Genomic DNA, 13,466 nt, shown 5'->3' on the forward strand with positions numbered 1-13,466 from the left:
AAGGCTGATCTTATTTCTGACCTATACTGGCATCTTTCTATTACTTGTATGTCTTAAGAAGTCTTACCTGTAAACATGAATAGGGTAATGTTAGTTAAAGGTTAACTATCAATGCATAATGGAATGCCTTAAGGCAAATGTTCAAAAGCTACATTTTGTCCAAACATAATAGTGGATAAAGTGGATGTGTGTGTGTGTGTGTGTGTGTGTGTGTTCTCAGTGAAGGCATTTCAGGGGAATTTCTTATTTTTTTTTCCCCCAGGGGAATTTTTTAGACAAATTAGAACAAAAACAAAAAGAAGCAAAATCTTAGAAAATTTATAAATTAAGTTATTGTAACTGTCTTACTTTTCAAAAGTTTAGAGCAAACAGAGAACACAATATTCTCTTCACCATCAAAAAGCCACTCGACAGGACATAAAGTTCCCATGACCAGCTAGGTCTTGTGGATGATATCTGATCATTCCGGAACCTCAGAAACTTTTGCTGAGATTATAGAAGGCCATGGTTTTCCCATGCCATTTGGACTATGGGAATATCTAGGATTCTAAAAGTGGTTCTAGAAGACCTAACTTCTATTCTGCCTACTGTTTTGAATCAGAGGCACTCACAAACCTAAGGCACTCAATCAGTGAGAAGTCTTTGAACTTAGGACCAAAAGGCAAGAGAAATAGAAAGGTTTCACCTTGCTTTCTGTTGTGAGCTGTTTTCTTCTATCTATGCTTCTGTTGTAAAATGGGATGTTAAGTGTTTAGGAAATGTCAGTTTTGTTCATTAGTCAGATATGCTATCTTTACATTGGAGACTTTCCAGAGCTATTGTTAGTAATAGGAACAATGAGCTTCAGATCGATTTCACATTTATTTTTTAAAACTGAAATCTGTCAGCTATCTTAAGGCATGGGGCTAAGAGAAAGGCAACTTAAGAAAATGTAAATCAGAACAGCCTTTTTGGAATCATTTTGGCAATATTTATGAAACTTGAAAATGTTTATACCTCTTTGTTCTGCAATTCTACTTCTAGGAACCTATTCCTCAGAAACACTCATATGTGCAGAGATGCTCATATATATTATGTTCTTTGCAATATTGTTATTTTTAATTAGCAACTCTAAATTTCCACTATTTTGGAAGAGGTTAAATTAATTATGGTACATGAAATTATGACCTAGTATGCAGTATAAAAACAAATTAAGTAGGAGCACTTGGGTAGCCCAGCCTTTTGAGCATCCAACTCGTGATTTTGGCTCAGGTTATGATACCAGGCTCATGGGATCCAGTCCCACCTTGGCTCTGTGCTGAGTGTGGAGCCTGCTTAGGATTCTCTCTCTCTCCCTCTCTCAGCCCCTCCCCTGCTTGTGCTCCCTCCCTCTCTCTCTTTCTCTCTCTCAAAATAAATAAGTAAGCATTAAAAAAAATAGCTTGTCTTGCTGAATTTTTAAAATCTGTCTGGCAATGTAGGGTGCAACTTAATATTGTATTTAACATATAAAACAAAATATATTTTATCTTTTGGAAAGAGAGATTGAAGTTAGATACAGTTCTTTAAAAGTAGGTTCCCTGAATTAGATACCTGAGCTATCTGAAAATTGTTTTTTGCCAATAAATAATAAAGTGATTGAGGAATCCATTCAACCATGAAGGCTGGAATCTGATTTCTTGGTTATTCCTGCAGTGCTCGGCACATAGTAAACACTCAATAAATAATGCCTTAATGATGGATGAATCGACAGTTTAAGTCGTTTTAGTAGCACCTACTTATTTAAAAGCAGGATACTAGCAAAGATAGAGGATGATTGAGTGTCTTGTTACTTGCTTTTCAAATGAGGAGGCTGGGGGGGGGGGGCAGCCCCTCTCTTCCTGGTCAGGTTAAGAATTTGGTCGAGGACAGCCTTTGGTGGCTCATGTTTTGATGAACTGTGAATTGGGAAATCATTGAATTTCAGAACCAAACAGCATATAAAAGGGAAAACGATCGAGGTGCCACTACTTAGATACAAAATTTTGCCCAGACGAGAGGAAAGAGATCTAGTGGCAGTGAAACTGTGGGCAAATCACTCTACCAGTATCTACATTTTCACGTGGAAAAAAAAAGGGAATCATCACTCCGTCATAGGATATGTTTCTTTACATGAAGGGATATGAAAACCTGTATAAAATACTGGCAATATAGTGGCCCTTCCGTATTGTGCAACGACTATTTCGTGTAAATCCAAACCCAGACAGTAGGGTCGAATAGAGACTAAAACTGTACACAATTGAGAGGTTCTTAAGTTACGGGCAGTCTGTTTCATCTCATTCATTTTAATCTCAACCTATCGGGCCACTGGGAATCCCAGAGATCCACTCATAGGACCCGGCGGACGACCGGCGGGTCCCGCACTGGAGTTCGCACCCGCCCGGGTCCTGAACCCAGGCTTCCGTGGGTTGCAGGGCTCGGGGCTTCGGAAGACCACTGCCCGCGTCTTGCCTCGGTGCTTGGGGTCGAGCCACCGCCAGCCTCGCTCACCAGGAGCAATTCTGGCGCGGTTCTGGGGTCCTGGCGAGACACTCCTACCTACACTCAGGAGTCGGGTCTCCAACGCTCTTCCCGCCGGTAGACAGCGGAGTCGGACCCAGGCAGCCCGAGGCAGAGTAGCCGGAAGGCCGGCAGGGCCCGCGGGTGGGCGGGCGGGACTGCAAAGCGAGAAGCACAAGGAGCGCGCTCCCGTGAACGCAGGAGGGAGGCAGGGGCGAGGCGCGCGCGTGCGCTGGGACGAGAGGCCGGGAGGCGGAGTCCTAGGGCAACGGCAGGAAGAGGGCGCCCTGGAGCCGAGCCGGAGGCCGGCTGGGGGCGGGGTGGAGGGAGGGCGTCGACGCTAAGGGGCGGGATGAGGCGAGGCGGGGACGCGCTTGCGGGGTGGGGAAGGTGGGGGCGCGGCGGTGGCGGGAGCGTCCCTGGTCTCCGCCCCTGTTTCCCACTCTCCTTCCACCTCCCACCCGGCGGGGCTCCGGAGAGGCGCCGCTTGCCAGTCCCCGGAGCCGCCCAGCTGCCGCCGCCTCCGCCCTCCGCTCGCGGTGAGCCCGTCAGTCCCCGCACCGTGCGCTCCTCAGTCTGGGCCATGGATGGGTAAGTACTCGGTGGCTCATCGGCTGCGCTTGCCCCGCTTCCTTTCGGCTCTCGGCCGGACGCGCCGCGGCCGGGGAGCCTGGCGCGGCGTTGGCGACCGGAGGAGCTGCCCCGGCCGAGCCCGACGGCGGGGCTTCCGCGCGGCCCGAAATCGTGGAGGGGCGGTCCGCCGCCGCCTCTCTTTCCCCCACGGGGCGCCCCCGTAATGTCCGCCCCTTCCCACCCTCACACCCGGAAGCGGAGGAAAGCCGGGTGCAGCCGCCGGGTGCCGCCGCCGGGTGCCGGGGTCCGCCCTCCGCGCGCAGAGTCCGGAGAGCCCGGCCCGGCCTGCCGACACTTCCTCTCAGAAAATGGTGCGCGGCGCTGGGGGAGGCGGAGGCGGCGCTTGGGGCGGGCGTCCTCCCGCTTGGGGAGTTGCTGTTTACCGGTGAGGTGGGGCGAGCGCCGGAGCTTCCCCTGGCGGGGAGGCGAGCGGCCGCGGAGAGGCGGATGGCGAGTGCACGCGTCGGTGCACGTCTGGGCGGCGACCTGGTCCCGAGGCCAGTGCCCCCCGCGGATGTAGACGTGCGGGGAGGCGGGGGGGTACCGGAGGAGGTCTCCCGACTTGGGCTGTGAGCTGTGCCAACGATATCTGTATACCGGGCGTCAGGACTTGGTGACTGTGGACGCTCTCCCCCACAACCCCCCAAAAGAAGCCCCGTGAATTTCTTCAATTTTCGGGGAGCTCTTTAAAAGTTAATGAGGTCCGTGACCAAAATAAAAAGATTTGGAATCGCCGTTATAAATATTTGTCTGAGGACCCAGGGATTTGGCGTGGGACCTGACAGATAATTTAATGTTTAAGGAAACGACTGGATTAAGATCTTCATAGATTAATTATTGTAACATATGTACATCAAGATTTTTAAAATATCTCCAGCTCTATTAGAGCTTGCAAATCCTCTTACTTATTCCTATTATGTAGGAATTATTGAGGTTTTGTTTGGCCTTTTACTTGCTTTTGAGGACAAGATATCTGCAAACCCCTTGGTTGTAGAATATATGAAACTTGCTTAAACAGTAAAAGCCTTGTGCATGTTACCATATAGTTGATGATTGTTGCCATGCTGTGTAAAGACAATGGAATCTTCCAACAATTTTTGTCTTCGTTAGACTTCATTTACGTATTTTCACAATAGGAAGTGTATGGAATATTTGGATTAACTCATTTGAATGCTAATTGCATATTGCCACTGACTTTAGACAAAGTGCGATTTTAGATTTCATTCATGGTTGTGATGTTCTTTATTTTGTTTTAATTTAATTGAAGCTATTTTTATTGTTTAATTGAAACTTTTCTGAGAGCATTGTTGAAAACTCACTGCACATCACCTTATTCAGTTACACTTTATATGGGTGCATAATTTTGCTGTTTTAATTATTTGTGTAATTATGCCAGTATTTCAGTTTAGGGAGGTTGTGAAATTGGTGTCTCACAGTGTGTAGTGTGTTGTCCGTTAGATGATTTGACTTGAGCTGTGGACGCAGGCTAGCTTTTGGTTGGAAAATTGGAAAATTTATAGTGATAATAAAGAGGACTGGGGTTCTGCATTTTGTGCAGTGCAGACTTACTCTTTTGGATAGTTTAATAACTCTCTCTTCACCCTTTATATGTTATTAAAGCTAAGAATGAGTTGTTTATTCGTTGAAATATGTGAGGCAGTAAGACAGATCCTGGAAGGTAAGTTCAGGACTGATACAATCTTAATTTTTATGCACAGTTATTTGGCACATTTAAATTTCAGACAAATGAATTTCAAGTTTTCACCAAGTCTAAGGAAAAAATTTTAACCTATATGGTTGTTTAAAACAAGTAAATTTGCATCATTGAGCAAGCCAGATTCATAAATTTGTTTACTTTTATTAAGTAATAGAGGTAAAAGGTTCTTAATAATATATCGAATTTAGAGCTTTAGGAGATACGGAGGTAAATTGTAATTGAAGATGGTTTCTTGGGGGTTAGAAGAGATGGATTTTTGCTTGGGAGAACTTTATAGGGTTTCTACACCTTGTGGTTAAGGGATGTGGTTTTGAACACAGTGAATTTTTGCTTCTAGAGGTTAATTAACTTTTTGCATTTTCCCACAGCCTGAAAAAGGTCCTTTTTCATTATTTCAGATAGTTAAAAAAGAAACAACAAACCACCAGTCATTGTATCTTTCTAGTTCTTCCTCAAATTCCAACTGTCTTTTGTGTGTGTGTGTGTGTGTGTGTGTGTGTTCATTTCCTCCTGAGATAATTTATACTTAAACACAGTTTTGATGTGGTAGAGCTTTTTTTTTTAAAGCAGATCTTTGAAATTTTTCATGTCTGAAATTTGATGTTTGCATTTATTTTAGTTCTGAGAGACTATCTTAGCTGTATTTTGGTGAGCTGTTTTGGGTGGTAGATGCAAATTTGCAAAATACCTTCTATTTCTGTAAAAGCCACTCAGTGGTTTTATTTCATTTAGAATTTTAAACATGATAATTCAGACCAGTGATTTAAAAGAATGAAATTTGGTGATTTTTAAGTTTTGATTTGGATTTGTTAAATAGAGGCAAATGTATATAAACGTATTCATGTTATTGAAACACACCTATACTTTAATAAATACTAAAAGAATTTGATCTATTTGTTTCTTACATTGCGGTTAAAGCTTTGCTTTTATACTCTGCTGTTACTAGACTGACCCATCACTTTTCTTTGTATTAACATTTCATAACTCATCACATTCTTATTTTTATTAATTTTTATTATTATAGTGCTTTTCCTTTTTTTCTTTAATCTTATTATCTCTGTCTTTTAAAAACTTGTTCTCTAACTTTGTTTTCCATTTTCTCTTTTTACTTTTTCCATACAGTGTTGTTACAGATCTTATAGCAGTCGGTTTAAAGGTAGGACTCTTTTACTATCCTTTCATAAGCTTTTTTAAATCTTAGTTTCAGCATTTTTTTTTCCAATGGTGAACTCATCTCACCTGTTCATAAAATTATCTGTTTTACTGTGTGGTAATAATCTTTCATTTTTATTTAGCTCCAAAATAAGTGGATTTGTAGCTGATTTTGGATTTTATATATTTATGAAGAGGTGCTACAGTATTATCTTGTATATCTAAAATGTGAACAAAAAGTTTAGCCCATAGTTTTACTTGAACTATCAGAGTGAGTGTGTTTGATTTTGGTTTGTTCTGGCTTAGCAGTTAAATGTAACCTAGGCTGTGTTCCCCTGTCATGTTCTTTCTTATATCTTCTCTTGGATGTGCTTAAGAGTAATACAGTAATAGTAGCAGCTAAGGTTTCTCTAATTCCTACTATGTGCCAGCTTGCTTTACACGTATTTCACTAATTAATAACAGTTCTTCAAGGTAGATATCAATAAATTCCCATTTTAGAGATGTAAAATAGGTTCAAGGTGTGGTGCACCAAAGTTCAAACCCATGTCTTCCTGGTTCTAAAGCTGGACGTTTACCCCACACCCCATTATAACTAGCTGCCAGTAATAAGGGTTCTGTCTAGAAGGTGAGCGGCAGGAGAGCTGGATAATTAGTATTTGACAGTAATAATTCTTCTAAGTAATGTCACATCAGTTTAATCAGTTTTCTTGTTTATTGAATTCTAAACTATAAATCAAGTAAACAATGTTCATCAGTATGAGGTTTTTAAATATAAATGGATGTTTTAAGGTTTCCTTTAGCAATTTGATATTTGATAAACCTGTTGAGAATCTAGTTCTAGAGGCCACTTAATAGTTTGAATTACTGTAGAAAACGGAAATAAATAATTGATGTTTATATGTATTTTATGTAAAGTTGTTTAATCACTTTCTTCTCATCTCTTCATCATCTCTTCTTGCTAGCAATTTCAGCACTTCCACATTTGCAGTTATTTTATGTGGTGCTGCTCATATTCTTGAAACATCTTAAAAAATAAGCATAGGGGCACCTAGGTGGATCGGTCTTGTAAGCATCTGACTCGATTTCAACTCAGGTCATGCGTGATCTCCTCGTTCGTGAGATCAAGCCTCATGTCGGGCTCAGTGCTGACAGCATGGAGACTGCTTGGGACTGTGTCTCCCTCTCTCTCTCTGCTCCTTTCCTGCATGCTCACTCTCTCAAAATAAATGAATAAACTTAAAAAAACCCCCACAAATACAGCAAATAGCATATGAAACGAACAGGATTCTGAGACTAACATAATTGGGAACTACTGCTTACACTGTCTTTTGAAGTTGGGTTGAATTAGCTTGCTTTGGCAAACTTTAAACATATTTTATGAATTGAAAATAAATGGAGGAACCTCTTAAGTATGCTTCTCATCGTCGTCTTTTTTTTTTTTTCTCACCGCAGATACTCAAGTCATTTTCTCTTTTGAGAATGACGCTAAAGAGAATGACATGGAGATTAGAAATTGCAGGCTCATGTCTAGAATCACTTTTGGTGTCTCTGTATGTCCCTGTGGGGGAAAGGATATTTAAAGTGAATATTGTTTTGGTCTTATCCAAAATGTAATTCGTGATACTAGTTTATCTGGCAAAAATGAGTAAGTGAGACATTTAAAAAACTTACCATTTTGAAATTGAGAAATTATCCTTGAGGGACTGTTATGCCTGTTTTATTGTGGGAAAAAAAAATATCTTGATGATAAATAAAAGAAAAAGACCAGGCATAGCCACTGGATTTGAATACATGATTTGGATTTCTGACTACCTGTTTAGTAGCAAGCACTTTGGAAACAAAGGTCAAATCCTACTCTGAAGAAACAATATGCTGATTTAGTTGTTTCACTAGTCAATCTATATTTTTATAGACTTACATACTGGAAATGTCTATAAAATTACTCATTATATGGAGAATTTCTCCTAAGATTGTTCTGCTTCTTTCTTGGATCCCATCCAAGGAATTTAGTTACCAGGTAATAGGCTAATAAGGCTCATAATTTGTCTCGATTGTATAAACCAAAATTAGCAAATTTAAGTAAGTCTTTTGAGAATATCAGTTTCTTACCTTTATTTGCTATCTGAATATGATGATACAACAAATAGTTTCAGCCACTGGCAAGAGTGGATTTCAGGTTATGCTCCACAAGTTGCTTTCCCAGACTCAGAAAAATAATATGGATTTCATTTTTAAAGAATTAAAAATACTCAATATAAAATCTTTTATCTTAGAGAAACAAAATGGAATTGTTTTTAGAGATGAAGTTATTGACTATGATATGTCATGAAGGCAGGAAATTTTGATATTTTCTTCACTACTGTGTTTCCAATGTCTGGCACATAATCTCTCAAAAAATACCTGATAAGTGAATGATAGCAAAATGGGCACCTAGTTTGGTGACAAACGTAAAATGGAACCCAAGCCTTCTGATTTTGCTGGTGTTTCCTCAATTAGGTGTTACTGTAGTGAGAAAGAATTAGATTCATTTTTTAGATTGGAATTTTCTTGAATACAGATAAACATTTTCAAGCAGTTTAGGGACATACCATGTTTGAGATTTACTTATGTAGTTGTATACCCTGGATACAGGGTATCAGTTTTTGAGCCTTGCCTAAATTATGCAGGAAAATTAATTTTGGGTACTTCTCACAAAGTATTTGCTTTGTTGTCTCATGTTATTTCATGTTTTAATATGCTTTTAAAAATAAGCGGGGGCACCTGAATGGCTCAGTCAGTTAAGCACCCGACTCTGGATTTCAGCTCAGGTCATGATTTCAGGGTCGTGAGATCAAGCCCCCAGTTGGGCTCTGTGCTGATACTGCAGAGCCTGTCTTGAGATTCTCTCTTTCTGCCTCACCCCTGCTTGCTGGTGTGCTCTCTCTCTCAAAATAAACATTAAAAAAAAAAAAAAGAAACAGTGTTATCCTTTATTTTAAATTCTTTTGAATGAAGAACCAACTAGGTGACTATGAGTGATAATGGACAAGTTTCAAGAACTTTATTATACTGGGTGCCTGGTTGGCCCAGTTGGAAGAGCATGTGACTCTTGATCTTGGGGTCATGAGTTTGAGCCCCACATTGGGTGCATACATTACTTACATAAATAAAACTTAAGAAAAAAAAAAGAACTTCATTATACCAGATAAACCAAACTGTCTGCATTGTGGGTAACATAGCTTTTTGTGTGTGTACCTAAGTGTATTTAAAATTTCCAGCTTATAGGTCATGACCTCATGATGCATGAGTTTGAGCCCAATGTCGGGCTCCTTGCTGACCATGCAGAGCCTGCTTGGAATTCTCTCAACCTCTCTCTCTGCTCCTCCTCCTTTTCTGTTTCTCTCTCAAAATAAATAAATAAACTTAAAAAAAAAGTTTCCAGCTTACACTTTTACTAGTTGGTTTATCTGAAACTCACATATTTCCCTTATTTGTAGTTATGTTTTCAAAATGCTGTAGTAGCTATTAAAACAAATGATTGATTAAAAAAAAATTTTTTTTTAAATAAAAAAAATTTTTTTAAAAATATTTCTGAGAGAGAGTCCACGTGCATGCATGGAGGAAGGGCAGAGAGAGAGGGAGACACACAGTCCGAAGCAGGCTCCAGGCTCTGAACTGTCAGCACAGAGCCCTGTGTGGGGCTCAAACTCACAAACTGTGAGATCATGACCTGAGCCTAAGTCGGGCCCATAACCAACTGAGCCACCCAGGCGCCCCACAAATGATTTTTTTTAATGATGATTTTTTTATATGTTTTCTGGGTTGTCTTCCTATTTTATTTTATTAAAGTTTATTTATTTATTTTTGAGGGAGAGGGAGAGAGAATCCCAAGCAGATGCCACACTGCTAGTGTAGAGCCTGTCGTGGGGCTCAAAATCACGAACCCTAAGCCAAAATCAAGAGTCAAATGCTTAAGAGACTGAGCCACCCAGACCCCCATTGTCTTCCTATTTTAATTCATTAGATGCATATAGAAAACCTCATGTTTAGGAAAGACTATTGGTTTCTGATAATTATCATGCCTGTTAGTATAAAGGGAAGAACAATATAACGTATTTAAATTGATTTTGAAGATTGGGTTTTTGGTTTTTTTTTTTTTTTTGCTTGACCAGAGCTTAGCAAAGTACAGACTGTGGACCATATCCAGCTTTCCACCTGTTTGGTAAATAGTTTTGTTGGAGCACAGCCATGCTAATTCCATACTGTCTGGTGATTTTCATGATAGATGGATAGAGTTGAATAGTGGTAGCAGAGATCATATGACCACAAAGCTTAGAATATTTACTTTCTGGCCCTTTTCAGAAAAAGCTTGCCTGCTGCAGTGCTTGAGCTATACAAAATAAAGAAGGCCTTTACTGGATTTTTTTTTTTTTTAATTAAATCGGGCTGTAATTTGTATAGAGTGAAATGCAGTTTTCAAGGGTACAGTGCAATAAGTTCTGAGAAATGTATCCACCTATGTTTCCTACTCCCCAGTCAAGGCCATAGAACATCATTCCAAATTGTTTTGTTGCCTTTTTTCAGAGTCAGTTTAGGCAACTGTTCTGATGTCTATTAATTTTTCTGTTTTTGAACTTTTTATAAATGGCATAAAATATTTATATGTCATATACACAGTATAAGCTCTTTGATGTCTGGTTTCTTTTACTCAGCAAAATGAGTTTTAGATTCAACCATGTTGCATGTATCAGTAGTTCATTATTTTTTATTTCTGAGAGTATTCCTTTGTGAATGTATTACAATATTTAAAAATCTGTTCTCATGTTGATAGACATTTGGGTTCTTTCCAGATTTGGACTGTTGTGAATAAAGCTGCTTTAAGCATTTGTGTATGTCGTTGGATAGATGTATGCTTCATTCTACACCATATGTAGGAATAGAATTAGATATGCATACATTTAAATTTGTAAGAAACTGTCAAACTGTTTTGTTAAATGTTGTACCATTTTATACTCGGACTAGCTTTGTATTATGGAGTTTAGGTGGCCTACATCCTTGTCTACAGTTGGTATTGCCAGTCTTCACTTACCTATTCTAGTGAGTATAACCAGAAAGGCTGACAGTATCTCATTATAGTTTTAATTTGCATTGACCTCATGACTGATGGTGGTGTTTACCTTTTCATGCTTTTCTGCTGTTTCATGTATTTATTAGTCATTCACTTATCTTTTGTGAATGTTCATTAAGTCTTACATATTTCTTAATTTATTTTTATTTTTTTAAGTTTATTTATTTATTTTGAGAGAGAGAAAGAGAGAGCATGCAGGAGGAGCAGAGAGAATCCCAAGCAGGTTTCACACTGTCAGCTAGAACTGTGAGAGCATCACCTGAGCCAAAACCAAGAGTCTGATGCTTAACCGAGTAAGCCACCTAGATGCCCGTCCTATCTATCTATCTATCTATCTATCTATCTATCTATCTATCTATCTATCTATCTATGTTTACTTATTTATTTTGAGAGAGAAAGAGAGCACGGGCAGCAGTTTATTTATTTTGAAAGAGAGAGGGAGAGAAAGAATCCCAAGCAGGCTCCACACTGTTAGTGCAAGGCTCTGTGCAGGGCTTGAACTCCCAAACCGTGAGATCACGACCTGAGCAGAAGTCAGACGCTTAACTGACTGAGCCACCCAGGCGCCCCTGTAAGATCTTTTTTCAAATCCAGTCTGACAGTCTTTTAATCGGTATATATAGACTCTGCACACTTTAAGGGATGATTTAGTTGGATTAACATCTATCTTGTTCATAATTGTTTTCTGTTGTTAAAATCAACCAAGTAAATTTGAAGATCTAATTGGATTTACTAAGGGGTTTATGAATCAGCATTCCAGCTAAGTAGAGAGGAGCTTCAAGGTGTTGTACAATGTAGGTTTTTATAGGAAGGAAGTGGGGCAAGCTATTAGCAAAAGAAAAGAAAGGATTGTTCAGGCAAGATCACCTTCTTTTACAGGGGTCTTACTATGTAGATTACTTCATCTTCCTTTGAGGGATTGAGAGAGCCCTGTGACAGATGACCTGATTGATGCTCATCAGAAAGTTCCTGACTGACCAATTAAGACTCCAATTCTGAGGGAGGTTGAAACTGCTAGTAGGTTAGGTATTAAGTCCAGACTTGGTGATTTGTTGTAAGTGGTGCCATTTGGGGCCTGCAGTTTTGTTTTTTTCTTTCTTCCTCCCTCCCTCCCTCCCTCCCTCCCTCCCTCCCTTTCTTTCTTTCTTTCTTTCTTTCTTTCTTTCTTTCTTTCTTTCTTTCTTTCGCAGTTTATTTATTTTGAGAGAGAGAGTATGTGTGTGTGTAAGTGGGGAAGGGGCAGAAAGAGAGGGAGAGACAGAATCCCAAGCAGGCTCTACACTGCCAGCACAGAGCCCAATGCAGGACTCAAACCCATCAAATAGTGAGAGCATGACCTGAGCCAAAACCAAGAGTCGGATGCTTAACTGACTGAGCCACCCAGGTTCCTCCTCATTCTACTTTCTTAATGCGTGCAGGGTTTCTTTTTTTTTTTTTTTTTTACATTTATTTATTTATTTATTTATTTTTCAACGTTTTTTATTTATTTTTGGGACAGAGAGAGACAGAGCATGAACGGGGGAGGGGCAGAGAGAGAGGGAGACACAGAATCGGAAACAGGCTCCAGGCTCTGAGCCATCAGCCCAGAGCCTGACGCGGGGCTCGAACTCACGGACCGCGAGATCGTGACCCGGCTGAAGTCGGACGCTTAACCGACTGCGCCACCCAGGCGCCCCACATTTATTTATTTTTTTGAGACAGAGAGAGACAGAGCATGAACGGGGGAGGGTCAGAGAGAGGGAGACACAGAACCCGAAAGAGGCTCCAGGCTCTGAGTGGTCAGCACAGAGCCCGACGCGGGGCTCGAACCCACGGACTGTGAGATCATGACCTGAGCTGAAGTCGGCCACCCAACCGACTGAGCCACCCAGGCGCCCCAACGTGCAGGGTTTATGATGAGAAAGAAACCTTGTAATTCTTATCTGTATTTCTCTATATGGAAGGTATTTTCCCCCTATGTGTTTTTCCCCCAAGATCGTCAATATTTTTTCTTTATTTGAACTGTATTTGAAATAGGGTTATAAGGATTTTCTGTATATTCTAGGTATAAGTCCATTTTCAGATATATGTACTGTGAATATTTTCTCCTAGCCTTGTGGCTTGCCTATTCATTTTTTAATGGTATCTTGATAAATAGAATTTAATTTTGATAAATTTATTTTTTGGTTATGGCTTTCTATGTCTTGTCTAAGAAATCTACTTATCCCAAGGATATAAAAATATTCTATTTATTTGTTTTAAGCCTGTACTTTGAACTTTTAAGAAAGGTTAGGTTTGAGATGAATCTCAGACTTGTTTTTGTGTGTGGTGTGTGGTAGAGATGGAGATTCACTTGTT

The 13,466-nt window shown here is 40.2% G+C and overlaps 1 protein-coding gene across 11 annotated transcripts in view; it reads left to right on the forward strand.

Annotated features, from left to right (window-relative positions):
• The first annotated feature begins 2,893 nt into the window (after positions 1–2,893).
• PTBP3 (polypyrimidine tract binding protein 3) overlaps positions 2,894–13,466 on the forward strand; it is a 133,248-nt gene continuing 122,675 nt past the window's right edge. For 4 of the 11 annotated variants that reach the window (XM_058694538.1, XM_058694543.1, XM_058694540.1 and 1 more), the window contains exon 1: positions 2,894–3,108. Coding sequence is in view for 2 of the 11 variants with exons in the window: in XM_058694536.1 (XP_058550519.1) it covers positions 3,101–3,108; positions 5,990–6,023 (42 nt within the window). In the remaining 9 variants the exon portion in view is untranslated. Of the gene's footprint in view, positions 3,109–3,394; positions 3,536–3,577; positions 3,852–5,989; positions 6,024–13,466 lie in introns of those variants that run through there. The other 7 variants (XR_009251488.1, XM_058694536.1, XM_058694537.1 and 4 more) reach the window with 4 other exon arrangements.

The sequence above is a fragment of the Neofelis nebulosa genome, chromosome 12 (genome assembly GCF_028018385.1).
Source record: "Neofelis nebulosa isolate mNeoNeb1 chromosome 12, mNeoNeb1.pri, whole genome shotgun sequence".
Lineage (NCBI taxonomy): Eukaryota > Metazoa > Chordata > Mammalia > Carnivora > Felidae > Neofelis > Neofelis nebulosa.